We start from the raw sequence: 20,422 nt of genomic DNA on the forward strand, positions 1-20,422 counted from the left end.
AATAGAATTATATAAAAGCCATGAAAATTCACAAAAGGTCAAAATAAGATTCATGGGCATGATTTCTGCATTTTTCTACGTATACATCTTAATTTTTCGTTTCTTAAACATCCCGGCCAGTCCCCAGGTTTGGAAATGTGACCAAAGCCTAAGGGTAAATAGCTGTTCTGCATTACAAATCCTCTGGTAGTAAACTACCATGGCAAATTATTCTATTAATACCCCCTTAGGCCATGTTGATTTGATTATTGGATGACATCCGCGCTCGCACCAATTTTCGGCCATTTCCAAAAAAAAAAAAGTTTTCGACCACACAATAAATTGTGCAAAGCAGCTGTAAAATGAGCACAAATATTCCGCAGATTGAAAAAAAAAGTATCAGAAAACAACATAACTAATGCCATAGAATGCCAAAATGAATCTAAAGTCAAAGAATAAGATGTGAAAGGACAGAAAGAAAAACATCTATTATTGGTTGGGGGAGGTACCAGTACAGAAAATTCAGGTCCAGAGGATCATTTCCAGGAACGGACATGAACCTGGACCTGATTGTCTGTGGAAACTTGAGAACTGGCAATACTCAAAACAATGGTAATTGGTAAATTTTGCTACAAAGGAATCTGTTTGGTGGATTATTGGACTCCCATTGCATTTTAAAATCCCATTTCCATGTAATAAAGGCTAACTGTCTCTGTACCTTTGACTGTAGAAACTTGGTGCAATTGACCTTAAACTCTACTTGACTTCGCTCTTGTTGTCTTCTTGGCCCCCCGGTTAGACCCCAAATGGCTGCCGACATAGTGTGTCCAGTTTGTAATTGGCGAAACCTGTTCCTCTGTTGTTTTTTTCAGGGTTTTTTTTCGGATTGGTCCAAGAAGAAAAAATGTTTTGCACCCGTATGATGTACTGGTCCCTACACCTAACTATTGGTATACCATACTATGTGTGTTTAGTCCTATGTTCAACCTTTCTGGCCACTTTGATTTCATACTGAAGGCAACTTTTTTTTTTGGTCAAACTTTTTTTTTTATTCGCTCGCTCGCATCAGTTTTGGAGTTCCCGGATCATCCATATAATCAAATCAACATGGCCTTACCACTAGGACGGCGCTCTCGTCGCGCTACCTCTGCGACATAGAATTTGACAGATGGATAAACGAATTCTTTTACACTTTGTGTGTTTTGTTGTCCTCTCAATCACACTTTCACATGCTGTATGATATACCCAGTATGAAATCAAAGTTTACACATATCCTATTTAGGTCGCAGTGAGAGCGCAGCGTGATCGCTGTCTAGTAGAAAGGGGGCCTAACCAGCGTAGTCAGTCGTCTGGTAGAGACTACATGCCTGTTTACAGTTCTGAATAATATGTACATGTTGTTGACGTTTTGTTCTGCAGGTGCGTACTTGGTGCAGTGTCAGACGACTCCTGCAGCCGCCAGTGCCCCTCTGGGTGGAAGCTTGACGAAGACGCCTGTCAGTGTCGACTGGACGGAAGAGCACTCTTCGGTAGTTTGGGACGCCGGTGAGCGGGAACAGTATCAGCCCATGTTTGTGTCAGAGTGACTAAGCCTCAGCATTCGTTGTGAAAAAGATTAGCTTTGACCTTGTAAAGGCGTGCAGACACGCATCGTATTTATCTCAGGTGAATGCATGTGTGTGTGTGGGGGGGGGGGGGTATGTGTATGTGTGTGTGCGTGTGCGTTGTCGCGCGGGCTTGTGTGTGTGCACTATTGTGTGTGTGTGTCATTTTGCGTATGTGCGGGCGCGTGCGTGTGTGTTTTCGTGCCGTTGTTTTCTGTGTGCGTATCTATGTGTGTGTGTGTGTGTTTGTGTGTGCGTGCGTGTGTGTGCGTGAGTGTGTGTGTGTGTGTTGGCGGATGTACATGCAACAGTTATATATGTCTCCGCCTGCCGCAAGATTTTCTTTAATTTACCAACGAGAAGTTTGTGGACGACCTTTATCGTCCAGAGAGTAAAGACGGTCGTTACAAATGTTACAACTAAGCGGGGGTACAAACCTATAGAACCGTTTCAAAGGTCCAATTCTAATAAGTGATGGCAATAAAAATATTGTCATTGCGACGTTTTATTGTTTTCAAGTATTAATGATTGTTGTTGTAGGTGTGTTGTATTTGTGTTCTATCATTTCGCCTTGCTGTATGTATGAAGATTATTTTAAGCAATGGATGTTTGTACGGCATTGCTGTTAACACGAAAGGCGATCTCTTGTGACTAGTAACCTATTATAAATGTTTCTCATTGATTATACAAATGAGGTCCTCATTTGCATAAAAGATATCACTTGATCTGCTCTACCTAAATAACAAGGGTTCAAAGTATGAAAGTCTTAGCAAAGGAAGGTATTGTAGCATTGTCTCATAAATTATGTAAATAAGACCGTCTGGGTGTTCAGCTTAACGTACATGTTGCTGACAAATGTCGCAACAACGGAATTTTCGTCATTTAACACTATAACGATAATTTCTCATTGATGATGTAAATTTGGTAACAAACTATCTATCGATTTTTCTCTCTTCTTCTAGTTACATATGTCATGTTTCAGTGTCCGAGTAGTAATGAAATACTGTGGCTCAATAAACTGTGGTCATTGATTACGCAAATTTGCCTCAGGTTTGCATTTATAGCCCATATTCATGGAATGCATCTCCGGAGTTATCTACATAAAAAAAAACGATGATCCGTGAGCCCCTTCCCGAGTTATTCCCTTCCAATAGGATGGTGCAATTGCGCACGCGCGGACGAATTGCTGTACGAGGGTAAGTCAGAAAGTAATGCAAGTGGTTTCATAACAGACTCATTTTTTAATCAATTGAGTTTAAATTTGGCATAAAGGTAGAGATATATGTCCTCTTGAGATTGAACGTTTTAGATTTGGTCTTTATCATTTTATGAGCAACTGAGTTGATTTCAAGATGAACACGCCCTTGGTAGCTTGTCAGACTATCGATTCCTCTAAATCTGACCCACTGAAAATCACTGTAGGAGGTTGAAATTATATATGTATGCATATGGTTGCGTACCAGTTTTCATTTCTAAACTCGTAATGGTTCTTTATTTACAGCTGCTAGGATGCAGTAAGTTGCGTTATAGAGCGGTTGGATTTATACACGAATGCGTGAGTTGTTGGTTAAAAGACTACTTTTCCATTTACCAAAAGAAACGAAACTTTACACAGTTATTAACTGTTTAAAGACTAAAAAGTGTGCTAAGTTTCATTTCTCTTTGTTAATGAAAAAGTAGGCTACAGAAAGTTTTAATCATAACACTGCAGATCTCATGACCCTGAAGACCGCGTATACCTCACTCTACACCAGCAACGAAAAAAGAAATACTGCTCGGATTTCAGTGTTGAAAATAAGCGTGTGGCTTATAGAGAAATGCAGCTTATTGCATGTGCTGGCTTAGTCTCCTACAATAAAAAAATTGGTTTAGGGAAATTCTTAATCGTACGTTAATTGGACCCCACTTTTCATTTGACGAGATACCAAGGGTGTGGTCACCTTGAAAGCAGCTCAGTCACTCATAAAACAATGAGCAACAAATTTAGATGTTTCAATCTCAAGAGGAGAGATGTCTTAACCTTTGTGCCAAATTTCAACTCATTCGATCAAAGAAAGACTCTGTTATGAAACCACTTGGGACTGTTTGCCAATCGGATATATCATTAACAGTAAGCCTCTTTCTGAGTTACATATGGCACATTTTTCAGCATTCCAACATGAAATATGAAATGCAGTGTACATGTGTTACCTGTTTTGTTTATTTAGAACAATAGAAGTATTCCTTTCCGTAAGTTTTGTATACTTTTATTTTCTATTACTAATGAAAAACAGCGAATGCAATATGTAACAAGATTGGCAATTCAGAAAAAAATTGCCATGGCGACGACTTTCATTGCTACTTAGGCCCACTGCTCATCCTTGGGCATAGGCCACGAAGTAGTTCTCTCCATCTTCGGCGGTCCTGGGCCATTGCTGCCAGCTTTTCCCATGCTAAATTATTCTTATTGTTAATTATGTTGTAATTAGTACCTTATTATGTTTACCTTCACCTATGCTTCCTATAACGTGAGTATGAAGCTCTTGCATATACAATAATTATGTATTCTCAACATAACGTGGATGTAATACAGTTGTAATCTCAAACAAGCATGCAACACCTCCCACCCCCTGATTTTCATGCTTGTTCAATGTACCTCCCATCTCCTTCCCTATTGCCCGTGTATAAGGAATTTACCCCGACAAACTGCAAGACATACATGTTTTGTATGTACCTCAAGAGAAGAAAAACAGTTGTGCTCCTATTTAACCTCTAATTTAAGTCAGAGTAGACCCCCACAGCATATCACAACCTTGATACACAACACAAAACAACGCCAGTTGACCTGAGCTGCTCACTAACAAATACACAGAGCTACATGAAAAGAACTTGGGCAAAAGAAGAGCCCTTGGCTTTATACAAGCGTACGTCACAACTCCTGCATTACAGACCTAGTTTCAGCCTGCATTCTTGACATAGAATCAGCAGCCTGCATTTCCGGCCTACTTTCAGCCTGCATTCCTGACCTACTTTAAGCCTGCATTCATGACATCATTCATGACATAGAATCAGCCTGCATGATATAGAATCAGCCTGCATTCATGACCTAGTCTTTGGATGTTGTCGGCTTCCCCATATCATGTGTACAAGATACAGTTGTATCCTGATTACCATTGGGTTGGGAGCGGTGGTTCTTTTACGTTAACGTTACAGTATTTATTCCATAGGGGTACAGATTGCAAATGAACACTCTACACAAACCCGCTGTCCCTAGAATGTTTTAATGCAAGATTAAAAGAATTATATGATTGAATTATATCATATATAGGCTAGGATAATATCAATAGCTTGACGACCCACCACACATGACCTTGCATTTGTTGAATTTGTTTTACATTGGGCACAGAATATTTTTCTCTGTGACTCTGAATATCATAACCATTTGCCATCATTCAAGATTATGACATTGACATGAAGTATTTTCTGTCAACCTGTAGTATATGACTTAAAGAAGTCACAGCTCATGGATGATAGGTATTTTGACTAAGCATGGAGTTGCGACTCTGGAAATTGGAAAAAAGAGGACATCGAAGGCGCTTACAGCTGGCAGCACAAATGAGCATGTCGTGATTCGGACCAAGAAAATAACCAACCATGCTCTCAGACCCAACCTTCCTCCCGATCCCAGCTTTCCAGGACATGACCCAAATTCCATTTAACATACCTCGAGGATTCCACTCCAAACATGCCTGTGGACTAGCATGTCTGTGAAACATACCTGTACAATTCCTAGAATGTTTGCAGACTGAACACAATAATATACCATTTGGCTCGCCCCTGAGGCCTCGCCAAAAATAGCGATCTCTTAGATACATGTATATTGAAACATCAACTTCTAAGGATAAGTTTCATGTATACTTTGTGTAGTTTTGAGTAAAATTTACGCGAGGATTGACGAAAACGCACCCTACCGCTGCACATTGGTGCACCAAAATTCCAAACTGACGGTACTCCTGTACAAGAAGGAAGCAAAATTAATATGCACATTGGTGCACCGGTGGGAGGGAACGCTTCGTAACATGCGAACATTTCAACTATTGTGTTTGAATAGATTGACAAAGGGCCACTGCATTTTCGCGACAATGTTGCCTTTCTAGTTTCTTTCTGTTTCTACTCCTTTATTGCACTGCTCGTAAATACAATCATACGTAGTACAAAGTGTCCTTCTTACACAAAATGCTCAATTGGCAATTAATGCTCGTAATTAAAAACTTAAAGTATACGGGTTGGCAAAGTCTGATACAACTGGCGCTTCTTCTGAGGCGGTGGGGTTTAGCCACCTACATGTATGGCGTACGGCTGCTTATTGACAAAATTTCGTACGGACCTCATGCGCACTTGGAAATGATACGCAAGTGGGGACCCGACTTAAGAGATCACATGCGGTAAAGACTAATGGAGATCTAAATAAACAAACATTGCAGACCGCAGAGGTCACCATGTATCCGGTGTCCTATTTTTCTAAAACCAACTTTATTTGGAGCGGAATAACTTACAAGTACAACTGTCTCAAAACGGCGCGCGGTTCGCTACCGGGCAGTCAGTTAGAAATTTTGAAGTTAGATTTAGATCACTTCGGATTGGTATGTTGACTTGAAACTCGGAAATCATAAACTGGGGACCATCGTTAACAAAATTCCGGTCATAAACTTTAAGATTTACGGAGAGAGGAGCTGTCCCGGTTGGATAATTGCTAAATCGTCAAACCCGGTCCGTTCTATTCTGACTCAAAATTATGTCATGACTTCACGGAATATCGGGGAAAATGCATCATGCCCTAAAAACCAGTGATAAACTTTTAGTACTTTAGTACTTTCAGAAACTAGAAGGTTTCTTGCGCAGGAGATTTCCTGTTGGTTTGAAATCTACAACAGGTCCAAAACAACTGGGGAATTTACGCGAAAGTCATCTGATTTGGGGTCGTATGACAGGAAAACGATACACAATCGGATGAAGGAGAAATTCTTGGTACTCAACCAGTGGGTACTTACATAGCTTAGGTATGCAAGTACCCACTGGTTGTGTAACGTTAACGTTACAAAGAATTTCTCCTTCATCCTAACATTATATTCTACCAACCTGATGAAACTATTTTCGGATACACAATCGGTTCAAAAATCGACATGAGCTATAGACTTGAAATGAAGAAGGTACGCAGTTGTATACTCCAGCGACAAGCTTTCTTGAGACGCCCGGAGTCATGGAACGGACTACTTTCTCTCGCGGAAGGAAAAGAAACTGCATAGAACTCTCGGCGTGGCGTGGCAACTAGCGGCTGTGCCCAGCGCCCGGCCGCGCAGCTCCCGCGCAGTGCATCCAGTCCTCGCGAGAAAACTACTTACTTCCGAGAAAACACGAGATCAACAAATCCTTTGGTGCATACTACTAACATTTTGCCAGGGGTACAAGATTAAAATAAAAAAAAAAAATAGCAGTTAATTCACGCATTAATAATTATTACATGTAATTCTTCCTTATTCTACTATTGTTTGATAGACCATGACTTGTGTTGAAGTGTTAAGTTAGTAAATGATTGATTAGTTTTTGGAGGTACCATATGACATTCCCCATACAAGATAAGTGGAGCTGGCATACATTACCCAGCATACAAGGAAGCCGGGCACCCGGTGGTCAGTGTGAATTTGAGTTTCATCTAGTTGGAAATTTTGTCAAAACTTCGAATATGTCCAGCAGTTCAAGCTCTCCAAGTAGCCCGGAGGAACAAGTAGACGATGAGGTTAGTGTTAGAGGTGGTATCGTGACGTTGTTTGTAACTAAAGCTGCCGAAAAGAGATTTTGGTAGGAACAAAGAAGATCTAAAATTTGGCGCGCTGCGATCTCACAACCATCTCGGACCGAACCAAGAGACCACGTCTAGCGAAATAATAGACGTTAAACGAAGACAACAACAACAACAACAACAAGTTTGTTTCAGAAAATTTATATCTGAGAGAATCTAAACCCAATCGTTCCTTCTGTAACAGTTTTTTTTTTTTTTTGCAAACCATGTCTGTGGAGATGGGTGATTTGACCGGATAGATTTTGACAGACTACACAAGGGGGTTGAATTCAACAACCTCCTTGGACTACAGTAGAGTCTTGCTTCAAGAGGGTCTGCATGGGGGGTTCATCGTAACGCTTAACGGTGAATTCAGGAGGCCCTGTAACATGTCACGGTAAATTCACAAGGGGTTGTAAAGTGGCCACCTAAACACGAAGAAGAAGCATAACGGTAAATTGATGCGTATTCCACTGGACCTCTGAGAAGAGCAGCTAAGGCCGACAGGGCTACTTCTAGTATAGATAAAGGTCGTTGATTGATTGATTGATTTGTACGAAATAAGGCAATCTCAATTGGTGAAAATAGCTGACTAATTTGACCATGTGAGAAGGAAACATGCCCAGAACCCGGAGGAATGCCTGGAGCGCAGTTGGTGCAACACATCGTGCCAGAGGCGCAACAATTCTAGGGGGTCCGGGGTACGACCCGGAAAAAATTTGAAATCTTGACCCTCTGAAATGCTATTTCCAGCATTTTCCGGTAAATATGTTACTGACTAGTGGTGCGTACCGGTACGCCGAACCGGAATTGGACTTGCTATAAGTTTCGGTTCAAGTCCGGTTAAAACGGGAACGTCGAAAATCGGTTTTCTGGAAAACCGGAAATCTCTTTATTGTTGTATACTAACAATGCTAGATGCCTATGTAACTTTATTCATGAGCAAACGGGCCAGAAAATAACTGTATGTTTGCAAAAATAGGTTGTCCTACCACCATGAGCGGGCCATTAGCACATGGTCGCGCCACGGAAACCTTCCTCAAAATCCGGCAATGCGGCAAAAATGACTGGTTCACTTTTGTAATATTACCCATGAAAATAACTTCTGTGGTTTTGTTTATCTCCTGGTATGGGTTATGGGTAAGTCCGTATCTTCTGAAAATGGCGAAATTTCCCGAGAAAAACAAGTTAAAACAAGTCATCCGCGCTTGTTAACGCTTGCCGCTTGTCGGGCTACTTCACTAAAAGCAGGGGTGAGCAGAGAAACACAGACACCTTTTTTTAAAAAAATGTTATAAAAAGTCATAAATCTATTTTATATTTGTTTCCTTTATATGTGTGTAGAATAAACTTACAATTAATTTGTAAGGTTGAGTATAGAGTATAATAACACCGCGCGCATCATTTCTACCTGCATTACAGTAGGCTCTCCTAATGACCCGTATTGACCTCGCAAGCGCCATGCTGAGATTTCTGCATTGTCCGGGCTGTCAAAACACAAGCCAAAAAGGCCAAATTTTACCGTGATTTCCCGACAGTTATCATTAAAAATCGATGTTGCTACACCTTTGAAAATGACGCAGTCGTCTTCGGCAATATTTTTTATCGCATGTGGCCTGGTCGAGGGGTAGTCGCGGTCGCCGGAATTACGCTAGGGGACCTCGCATGGGGCAAGTGTTCATATGGAGAAATTTAACGATCGTCAAAAACCGGACTTATAAGTCCCTGACCTTAACCGGAATCTCTGTACTCGAGTCAGGACCTGAACCGGAATGTGAGCTTCGGTACGCACCACTATTACTGACAGACTAAACTAGGTCATTGAGGTCCCGTGTTTCAAGATGATAGTGGCAACATGCCATATAAGTTTTCAGTTTGCTAGCTAATCTTTGATCTTGATCATGACACTTGATCGTCATGATTTCTTGATTGGCTTCACACACAAAAAAATAGCAACGGAAATCTGTTTATGTAAATGAAAAACAGATTGAACACACAGCTTCAGTGCCCAGCCACAAAAGTTATTACTGAGGAAACAACTATCAGAGGATACTTTTGCCGTAACTGAAGATTTTGTGGACGACTCGCCCAACAGGAGAAGGGAAAGCTACACAAAAGGAGGGGAACAGCATTACAGTAAGGGACCCTAATTGGAGTGCAGTTCTAAAACCACAAATCAGACTAGAACATATGCGAACAGAACTAACTAGAATATATTCTGTACCTAGTACTACCTACTGAATGTTTTTCAGTACCAGCCACCAGGTGCAGCTCCTTTCAAGCTGAAGTCTCCTCCACGAGGGAAGGGAATAGAACCCAAAGAAGACAAGGACTATGAAGCCAAAGTGGTAAGTCCAGGGTACAGAATATTGGGTACATACTGTACGTGCATGCGTGCGCGTGTGTGTGGAAGACCAGGATAAACTCGAAAACGCCTGGATGGATTGTATTGATGTTTGGCTTGTGGGTAGGTCTTGATGAGACCTGGAAACTATTAGATTTTGTGTCCCCTACCGACTTGTTACGGTAATGCAGAGGATTTTGTACTGTAGCAAGAAGAAAATGAGTTTGTATTCTGCTGTGTCTACAGGTTGAAGACCGTTCCCACAGGTTTCAGTACCTCCTACAGCAGACTGAACTCTTCACTCACTTTATGGCGTCGGGAACTAAAGCCCCCACCAGCCCCCTAAAGATGAAGGGTCGTCCTCGGATCAAGCCTGACGAGCGGTCCAAGCTCCTGGCCTCTGGGTCGTCGGCACCGCCACCCTTGACACCAGGATCAGCTGCCGAGTAAGTTTTGTTTTCACAAGAAAATAGTTCCAGGGTGCAGCCATCTTAGAAATCACATCACGGCTTGACATACTGTAATTAATTCCCAATTTTTTAACAGTACTTTTATGTTCACGGTTTTCACGGTGACGCCTGTCAAGTGAACTTATCATTAAGGATTACAAAGGATTTTTTTCATGCTCCTGCTGCCACTGTGAACATTTACTTCCGAGAACAAGTTCAACTTCAAGTTTCTCAGACCGTGAGAGTTTGGTGCTGAGAAGACAAAGTGAATTATAGTACCCATCCCTTTTCCCTAAACAAACTTTTACGTTCACAACTGTTGAATAAAATTACTTGCTTTCAAAAGGCATCTGATGAATTGGTGTTTAAACTTTATTAAAGCTGTTTTTTGTGTCCACAGTCACCGACACAGGCGTACAGAACAAGAAGAAGACGAAGAGTTGCTATCAGAAAGCAGGAAGGCGACGACTGTTGTCACACGCTTCGAAGAATCACCATCATGTAAGTGCTCTAATGTCCTACACTATGTGTTCCATGCTGATGTGTTCCATGCTAATGTGTTCCATACCAATGTGTTCCATGCTGTTTCAGATGTGAAAAATGGAGAAATGCGAGACTACCAGGTCCGTGGGCTCAACTGGATGATCAACTTGTACGAGAATGGAATTAACGGAATCCTGGCAGATGAAATGGTCAGTACAGTATGCATTTGATGCGGGAAATCATTTTCAGATTTTGTAGAATGATAGAAGAAAGATGCGATTGAAACAATTGCTGGTGTCATTGATCACATTTCTGGAGCTCAGAAGGATAGGATTTGCTCACTATTCCTTTTATCTGCTTGCAGGGTCTAGGTAAAACTTTGCAGACCATTTCTCTGCTGGGTTACATGAAGCACTACAGGAGCATCCCAGGACCTCATCTGGTCATCGTGCCCAAGTCCACCCTGGCTAACTGGATGAATGAGTTTGAACACTGGTGCCCGTCCATCCGCACGGTCAGCCTCATCGGGGACCAGGAGAAAAGGGTCAGTTCAATCAAGAATCGGTCACTACTGACCAGGCAGGTCTTGTAAAAGGCAGACTCTTCTTTAACTTGTACATGTAACTGAATTAATATTGCTTAGATGTACTTAGTATCCTAATTCTACTTCCTGTGAGACCTTCTTTGGGAGAACACCTTGTAGTTCACCAGCACAATTGCTAGGTGGTGCACTCTTACATAGCCAAAGCTTCCACTGTAAATTGTGACCATCCCTACCTTTTCCTGGTGAAGGCTGCCATTATCCGTGACCAGATCATGCCTGGGGAGTGGGATGTCTGCATCACGTCCTATGAGATGGCTCTCCGCGAAAAGGCTGTCTTCAAAAAGTTCAACTGGCGCTACCTGGTCATCGACGAAGCACACAGGATCAAGAACGAAAAATCCAAGGTAACATAAACATACTTTCCTGTGTTATATGTATTTAGATTCATTTGGATTCATGTTTTTATTCTTGTAATTTTTTTTAGGCTAGCCAAAACTCTTAGTCCAGTGACACATATTACAATACAGTTGAACAAAGTAAACCGAAATGTATGAGGACACTTGTCTTTCAATGTCAAACTTAAGTTTTGTGCATAATATACTGTTTTCCTTCATTAGATAGCACAAGCAGTGTTTTTACTCCAATAGAAAGCAGGCTGAATAAAAATTTTAACTGGAAGCTATGTGACTCCACCCAAAAGAAGTCAGTGGGTGGGCAGGTTTTTCTAGGATAGGTAGGGAAACAGGAAACACAACATTTTTTCCTAGGCCGCACCAACACAGGTCGCATGGAATGACCTACAGCACAGGCACTATTACTATATTAGAGGATGCTCCCCTACATAAATTACTAATACCTCTTACTCAGGCCTGCTCCAGGAAACTGGCCAGCAACTGTCATGTCTTCTGCTTACTTCCTGTGTCATACAGTTAAATTGCAGTAGCACTTAAACGCAAAGTATATTTTCCTATTTTCTATCTGTTAACTGTATATAAACTCGGCACAAAATGTTTGGAATATCAACTTTGGTTGATCATATTTCCAATGTTTCCCCATTAATTTCAATAGAATGTGTGATTTTCTTTACGATAGTATCAGACTCTCTATGCAAGGCTCAAAATCAAATATGGGTGAGCTGAAACTTGCTTGCATGGAAAGAAAATTACTTGCACAACCACAATTAACCCTAGATCTCCTCTTATGAAAGGGGATACGTGAAGATCAGATGTTTGGATATTTGTTTTTCTGAAGCGCGTCATTGTTGGTTTTAAATTGTAGAGTTTCATTAAGAGGCGATTCTTAATCAAAGACAACTAACTGCATAAGATCCATAGATTTCTACCGGACTCTTCGAGTGACATCCATCAATATTCTACAGCTTCACTAGAATAAAGTGGTGGGGCAAATCAATACAACTACATCTAACTGGATGAAACATGTTACTAACTTGTATACAAATGCAAATTAGGTTCGGATAGTTCCTATGGTAAGACAAAACTATAGGAACTTGAATATTTTGTACCTGGATGCCTAACCTTCATGGACAAATTTAGGCTGATTTTTGGGGGGATTCAGGATCATTTTCTTTTACCTTTCAATGACATAATATTCTTGGTGTGTGTAAGTTCAGTACTTTTCATTCAGTACTTTTTTGTGGTCATTTCTAGTTGTCTGAGATCGTGCGAACGTTCAAGACGACCAATCGGCTGCTGCTGACTGGCACCCCCCTACAGAACAACCTGCATGAACTCTGGTCACTCCTGAACTTTCTCCTGCCTGATGTCTTCAACTCCTCTGAGGTCAGACACTTACAGGATATACTTAACATCCAAGTTTTATTTTACATCATGAATTTTGTAATTGTCACCAGCCAAGCCAAGTGGAACATATACCTTGTTGTACCTTGATGTGACTGTAACTTCTTATATGACTAACTCATTAATGCTTGCAGAATTTCTTCCATGAGTAGGTACAATGTCAATTCTCCATTCTGCTGGGTACCATAAGCAATTGTTTGTCATTATGAGTCACTGATGTAGGTTGATGTAGATGAATCGGTAGTGTTCTAATAGTTGAACTGTGTAATGGCAGAGAGGATACTGGTGACGTGTTGACCTTGCAACCATAGGATTAGGGTTTTTCAACATCCATTACATACATAGTTAGTTGGTCTTGTACAAAAATGTCATGAAGTCTCATTTGCAGCATTTTTCAGGATCTTCCTCCAGGTTCGGGTTCTACAGGAGGTGGATACCAATTTGGCATAAATTGTAGGTTAAGACACACAGCACACGTTTGCTGAATGATAAGTCTGTCATTTGTATTTGATTGCAGGACTTTGATGCCTGGTTTGACACCAATGCTTGTCTGGATAAGGATGACATGGTGGCTCGATTGCACACGGTAAGTCCCACACCTTAACCACAAAACATCCAAACATCCATTATAGCACAGAAATCAGGAAAGGTTTGAAAGTTGCATTGGTCACTGCCTTTCTTCTGTTTAGTGACATTTTGTAGCAGAATGACAACGGGTTGACCAGTTATACCTCACTGACTCGACCTTGTTCAGGGAGAGTACAGTATGCAGTATTCCTTGGAATCGCTAGATGGTGCACAACATACAAAGAAAAGAAAAGCATGATGGGACCTCACGTGATGACGCCCCTTCCCAATCATCATTTCCTTTTGTGCTTCGCGCAAGGTGCACGCATCGAGTTTGCTCCGGTACGATCCGGTAGTGACTCAGTTTTTCGTTGTTGGAAAATTATCAAGTGGTGGAGCTAAGAGAAGAACCACTTTCGGCGCACCATGCCGCCGATAGGGTAAGCCCCTATCGGCCGGCTACTATCGACGCAGCAGGCCGTAAGACCGGGAAGGGTGAAAAGCCCCTATCGGCGGGCTACTATCGGTACTGGCGGTCGAGCTTAGCGCTCAAGGCTTGCCAGGCGCTGGGAAGGACCAAAAGGCCCTTTCGGCGCAACATGCACGGGAAGAATTGGCCAAGCATGCCGTAAAACCTGGAGGTTATCGGCGAGGCTACGTATACAGACGGCCGTCATACCTTGTGCCTTACACGGAGCTGGCACTATCGGCGCACCAGGCCGAAAAACCTGGAGGATAGCGCAGCCACAGAGGGCCGCTATGGCCATGGTGCCCGAGGTTGAGGCACTGGCCCTTTCGGTGCAGCAGGCACGGAGAATTGAGGTAATACCCCACGTTCTTTGCGCCAGGTGACGTTAAAGATTTGAGAACGGTGGAAGACTGTTCTCGGGGCTCCGTCCATATTCAGAAGGAGCGGCAGCCGCCGTGCCACGTGGGCCGGTCGGGGTGATCGACATCTCAATGGAACTGTAAGTAGATTACGGGCTCCGGTCGCTCCGTTATGGTTGCTCGGATAAGCTTCCATGTTGAACACGCTGTTAGGCATGTTGCCGTTGCATTCTACGCTCGTCAAGGAGGAGCGTCCAGCAGTTTCCCCATAAAGTCGTTTTATGAGCGGTTGACTTAGGAAAGACGTCAATCGGCACAGAAGGGGACCTCCCCTTCTTCTTCTGCTGACTATGATACGTCGCAGTTGTCTGACAAGAGAAGCTCCAGGTGAATAAAATATTGGGAGCTTATGTTAAAGCTTGTCCCTGAGGGAAGCTTTTTTATGGCAATAAAGTTATCAATTACTTAGCCATACTAGAAATGTGTGTCCGTAATTAGCATTTTCACGGAGAATGCTCCTCAAAGACAATTGACGAAGTTGAATTCGTCTGGGACGTTTTGTGACTGGTCACGCACGTAGTTAATACACATGTATATTCAACGTCTGGCTCTTTGTTGTTACTTTAGACAACAAGATTTAACATGATTCATGTTGACGAGTTTACCATGTTTTTGGTAGTCTTGATAGAATTTTGTTCTATACGAGGAACACGTGTCCTTTCTAATAAACCATTGTTATGCAAACATTGCGAATGTTGTCGGCAAATGGTCGACGGTATTCCTCCGAACTCCGCTCACCCAGGATTGACCGTCCCGGGCGTGGCTGCAGAGCATTCTTATGATTCTACTTCTTCCTGGTAAGTATGTTCCAGAAGATGGGAAGAAGGAGCTCTGTGTGCTTCACGGAACTTCAGGTAACATTATTGTGTTTACCTACTTACTACGGTAAAAACGATTGTTTACCTTTTTGCTGTTCGGCACGGCCTTATCACAAGAGCCGACAATGGAGCTTTGTTGTGTTCATTATAGTGCAAACAGACAATATAGTCTGAACATGGCGGACACTTGTCAGTTATACACTGTTTAGCCTTGCGTCCACATCGCTCGGCTTGGAAGTATCCTCATCATTCTTAGCATGTTGGTGTTTGACACCGGAACGTTGTCTTCTTCCTGTTGTTTTAGGATGAAGAAAATATTAACCACGTTCTTTAACTGGTTGATTAACTATTATATGCCGGCCATCTGAGCATTTGTTTACAGCTGCTCGTCTTGGCTCGCCACGTGCATGTCCTGGACTGGGGGGGATTCCCAGTCACCAGAGCAGGGGCTATTGAGGTAGCCAATCAGGTAACATATCCTTGATCCAATCATGGACACTATCGTTCGAATATTGTAGACGTTCAATACCTCGTATGCAGGTGTGAAACCTATTATTCTGGCCAGTAGCCAAGATCCTGTTTCTTGTGTTCTCACCTACGGTCCTAGTTATCAGATCCACAAGCACCTAGCCGGATGGTATAAATACCGATGGCTAATGTTGTATCAGAAGTGCGATTCTTGTTAAAATCGCTAGAGGACCCCATTATTGCATTAAAGGGTCAGAGGTCATAGTAGTGTTGAAACGTGCTGGTAACATTTTGTCCGCCATTTAGGTTCCTGGCTCAGCTATAGACCTGTTTTTACCCGTTATACGTTATCGGGAACATCACATCGGTTATGAATCCGACCGAAGGTCCATTATCAGCGTAACGTTCAGTGGTGCCATGGGTTTTAAAGCAACCCGCCTATTTGATATATTTTGTTGGCATGAACGCTCCCCGATGTTACATTCTTTCGTGAAATCGGGGGCCCCGTGTTGAGAAGGGGCCTCGAGCACGCAATTCAGCCGCCTTACATTAAATTAGGTACCTTCTGGCTGCTAATTTTACACCAGTAGTTACTTGGTTACGTGTACAGCGGGAATCTGAAGTCAAGGGGCAAAACACCTTGGCTACATATACCAATATGAACGGTGAACTTCAAGTTTCGGAACTCCCGCTGCCCGAGCTTCCAGCATCGGGACCCATGATACGTCTCCACAACTATCGCTATATGGTTGAGTTGTGCGGAGAAATTGTGCAAACAATTTTGTTTACAATTACATTATGTTTTGTACATGTTGGCGCTTCTATGGACGGAAAGAGTTCGTCGCCCTTCTTTGTTCACATGATGTTGAAGTAGCGCAATATCAAGCGCAATAGCGCAATATCAAGCGCAATAGCGCAATTCCTTTTTTAAGTTCACAGGTAACTTACAACAGGGTTGTAGAACATGTTACACATAACCATGTTCAAAACTGATCATGGCAGACATTGCAGAGAAGATCAGTTTAATTATTTTGTGCAGTCTTTGCACACAGACTAGACGTTGTTGCATTGTTACCATCTGGGTTTTTATCATACTATCCAGCTGGTCAGTATGCTGAAGCATATGTGGTGTGATCAAAATGATGAGATATGTGATCAATATGATGAGACACGTGATGTGATCAATATGATGAGACGTAATGTGATCAATATGATGAGACATGTGATGTGATCAAATGATGAGACATGTGATGTGATCAAAATGATGAGACATGTGATGGGATTAATACGATGAAACTGGTGATGTTTTTCATACTATGTCAACCCTTATAGTCTTGCTGGTGTCTGCAACATGACGAAGGCCCGCAATGTACCTTGTCCTTCTGTGCTACTCTTGATGTCAGCTGATATTGACATATTGCAAGTACTTCTTGCTATTCATGTTTCTTAGTGAAATATACAAGTTCACACGTTAAGGGTGGAACTGTACTCATGTGTGAGTGAAAAAACTTCACTGTTAAATTAGGTGTTGGGGTACAATGCAAGTTACCAGACACCTTTCTGAATTTCACTATCCCAAGCTTCCGGTAGGTGATTGGTGACAAGTGAGCCATGCAATTTAGGCTCACAAGACTGGCTTCTGGCAGCCTACAATCCACTGGACTGGAAACATTAAAATGTGGTGTTGAGTTACCAAAATTGGTACTTATCGTTTGTTTTTGTAAAGATTGCCTACACCACAGGTGAGGCTCCTACTTGTTTACAAGTTGAGTATGTTTGTTACACACGTTATGTGGATTCGCGAGGAATCTATTACAGTTGACTTCATGTTTTTGCATGAACCACACCAATTCAAATGTATTATTGGTATGTTGGTACTCTTGTTTTTATTTGGAGCCACAGTTAGCTTGAAATTCAGCTATTTTTTCCTGTGGTCGATAGATCGCTTGGGCGCTCTTATATTGGCCCAGTCGTTCAACACATGCATGCTATACATTGCCTTACCTTACATTGTACCCGTTACAATTGTTGTGTAATAAATTGTTTTATTGTTATAGGCCGTTCTTTCACGAGGACCAGCCACTACATCTAATGGGTTTCTTCCCTCTATGAAGGGAAACAGGAGGTTTGTGTTTGTCTCCTCAAGGGTCGCTTGAAGATGTCTCCTTCCCCTTGGGAAAAAGGGGGGGGGGCAAGTTGATGGGACTGGACAATGTGTACCAAGTCCTAAGGATTAATGCCTTTGTTCATCAGGCACTCAGTGTTATCTAACAGTTATACTGGTAGGACATTAGGTCACGAGAACTGACCTTCTTAGACTATAACTGATACTTCAGTTGATACCTGTGCTGTCCAGATACAGCTTTGGAGTCTGCATACTGTACTCTCCCTGAACAAGGTCGAGTCAGTGAGGTATAATTGGGGGTTATGCTAAGATGTACTTACCATCTACAGTATAATCTGAATTATACCTCATACGAGACCTTGTTCAGGTATATCTTCCCACCCTCAGTAACTTATGTTCAGCTGCAGGGATTTAGTGAACATTACCCACCCATGGACAGCACAGACTTATTTATCTACTCTCGCACTCAGTCAATGATGATTGGGAAGGGGCGTCATCACGTGAGGTCCCATCATGCTTTTCTTTTCTTTGTATGTTGTGCACCATCTAGCGATTCCAAGGAATACTGCATACTGTACTCTCCCTGAACAAGGTCTCGTATGAGGTATAATTCAGATTATACTGTAGATGGTAAGTACATCTTAGCATAACCCCCAATTATTTAAAAAAAATCACCTAAAAATTGAATTCAAACATCATCCTAGTTTTACATTAAGTATCTTTTTAAAGTATTAAAATACTTTAGGGTTTTTTTTTTTGTAAGGACTCATTATGCACAAATATTACTATATGACTGTGTAATATGATGTTATAGGTTTACTGAACATTTTGTGTGTGATTTTATGATTGAGATTGAAAGTGACCAGTTATTTCTTTATAAGATTAAGATGCATGGATGGACTTGGGTGGATTAACGAAGGTTAGACATCCAGGTTAACAATATCTAAGAACAATTCAATCTCTATAACTGGATAAGATTTGGTGCTTATTTCCAGATGGTCGATACTAGTACATAGGATACAAATTGTACTAGTATCGACTTGCTCTCCCAGTTCATTCTAGTGACAATGAAGAAAAATGATAGTTATCACTTCAAACGTCCAGAAGTAATCTCCAAGACTAATCCAGGTGTAGAGATTGAATTATGCCAAAAAGCAGTTACTCAAGCAACTGGATATGATTTTGGAAACATATCCAGTTGAGTAACTGCTTTTTGGCGTATCTTGTTACCTGGATGTCTAACCGTCATAGATCTGTCCTTAAAATTGATACGGGACTGGGGTTGTACTCTCAGCTGTCACTGAACTGGATTTCAGTATATTCTGTTTTGATCACACTGTTTTAACACTGATTCATGTTCTTTCACCTATGCTTGACATACATACTATCAGCTTCTAATGCATCACAGAAGCAGGTTTTCCAACTGCTGGTGTCACTCTCCAAGACTTAGTTCTATCGGGGACAAAGACACTGGACACTATTTATCCGTTTGGATACTGTCTTTGCCCCAGATAGATCCACTAGGAGATTAGGTGTCTCTAGTCTTAACCAACTCGCTTGCATTTCTGCTTGCTGCCCTAAAGCTTGTATAAAGCACTACTTGAGCAACCTTAAAACATTTTCTGAGCAGCAGTGTGCATTATACACACTGCTGCTCAAAGTTGCCCAGTTGACAACCTCAGCCAAACACTAGGTTACCCATGTACATTTTGGTTGCCATGGGCCATGTTATCGAGCTCTGAATGTGAATTCAACACTTTGAGATTTTCAATTGATTAACGTTATTTAACACCGGTTTATGGTAAGAATATGCACCCACGGACAAAAACTGCAGGAGGGAGAATCTCCTAAAGTGCCAAGAGCCTGACAAAAACACTAGGAGACGTTTGCCTGACCATGGGGGCCCCATCTTCTCGCCGCCAATATCATAGTGTAGAGTTCCTTTTCGTTAATGTGCCTTTCACACGCCAGGTTCGTCATGACGCGCCAAACAAAATATGGTTGGGCCGCGCAACTGGGCAACCAGTCATTTCAAACCCTGAGCTAACTAATATGACCCTTTACTACTTCTCGTACTACCTCTTATGGCATTGCTTTCATGGCATCACTGCAAACTTTGCTTCTTATTCTGCCTAAAGGCATCCAACCAGGAAGATCATACCCAGTCACCTCCAAGTTTTATTATTTTAGATTTTGTCATGATGGTAGCAGTATAAGAAAAAAATTGTAAAAATCTAAGAAAAAATGTAAAACTTTTTGTGAAAAGAATCTTGATAAAGCTAATGTAGCCAAATTGCAAAGAGGCTTTGTCAAGAAAAGTTATATGGAGCATGTCCTTGGTAGTGTATTGCAATGTTTGTACATGTTTCGTGTCATGCTTGTAATCTGTGCTATACATGAGTTGGCACTGTTTGCAACCAGTGCTGTACATGAGTTGGTGCTGTTTGTAACCTGTGCTGTACATAAGTTGGCGCTGTGTTTGCAACCAGTGCTGTACATGAGTTGGTGCTGTGTTTGT

General features: G+C 41.8%; 3 protein-coding genes across 17 annotated transcripts in view; all 3 read left to right on the top strand.

Moving 5' to 3' along the window:
- LOC118420281 (vascular endothelial growth factor A-like) overlaps positions 1–1,647 on the top strand; it is a 7,371-nt gene extending 5,724 nt beyond the window's left edge. For both annotated transcript variants that reach the window (XM_035827011.1, XM_035827010.1), the window contains exon 5: positions 1,399–1,647. In XM_035827011.1, the coding sequence (XP_035682904.1) occupies positions 1,399–1,528 (130 nt within the window). In that variant the 3' untranslated portion in view covers positions 1,529–1,647. The remainder of the gene's footprint in view (positions 1–1,398) is intronic.
- Positions 1,648–7,174: 5,527 nt separating this feature from the next.
- The window catches only part of LOC118419907 (SWI/SNF-related matrix-associated actin-dependent regulator of chromatin subfamily A member 5-like), a 30,141-nt gene continuing 16,893 nt past the window's right edge, over positions 7,175–20,422 (top strand). For both annotated transcript variants that reach the window (XM_035826568.1, XM_035826567.1), the window contains exons 1-9: positions 7,175–7,359; positions 9,654–9,749; positions 9,992–10,191; positions 10,595–10,695; positions 10,786–10,886; positions 11,042–11,221; positions 11,470–11,625; positions 12,889–13,020; positions 13,556–13,624. In XM_035826568.1, the coding sequence (XP_035682461.1) occupies positions 7,180–7,359; positions 9,654–9,749; positions 9,992–10,191; positions 10,595–10,695; positions 10,786–10,886; positions 11,042–11,221; positions 11,470–11,625; positions 12,889–13,020; positions 13,556–13,624 (1,215 nt within the window). In that variant the 5' untranslated portion in view covers positions 7,175–7,179. The remainder of the gene's footprint in view (positions 7,360–9,653; positions 9,750–9,991; positions 10,192–10,594; positions 10,696–10,785; positions 10,887–11,041; positions 11,222–11,469; positions 11,626–12,888; positions 13,021–13,555; positions 13,625–20,422) is intronic.
- LOC118419909 lies at positions 13,760–18,560 on the top strand. Of its 13 annotated transcripts, XM_035826572.1 has the most exons (6): positions 13,760–14,820; positions 15,236–15,347; positions 15,694–15,780; positions 17,112–17,177; positions 17,837–17,904; positions 18,455–18,556. In XM_035826572.1, exons 2-6 carry the CDS (start codon positions 15,297–15,299, stop codon positions 18,489–18,491), a joined length of 309 nt encoding a protein of 102 aa, XP_035682465.1. In that variant the 5' UTR covers positions 13,760–14,820; positions 15,236–15,296; the 3' UTR covers positions 18,492–18,556. The 13 variants fall into 13 exon arrangements, 3 of the variants coding, with proteins under 3 accessions (XP_035682465.1, XP_035682464.1, XP_035682466.1); XM_035826571.1 differs by having other exon boundaries at positions 13,760–15,347; XM_035826573.1 differs by lacking the exon at positions 17,112–17,177 and having other exon boundaries at positions 13,760–15,347.

This window comes from Branchiostoma floridae, chromosome 7 (assembly GCF_000003815.2).
Source record: "Branchiostoma floridae strain S238N-H82 chromosome 7, Bfl_VNyyK, whole genome shotgun sequence".
Taxonomy (NCBI): Eukaryota; Metazoa; Chordata; class Leptocardii; order Amphioxiformes; family Branchiostomatidae; genus Branchiostoma; species Branchiostoma floridae.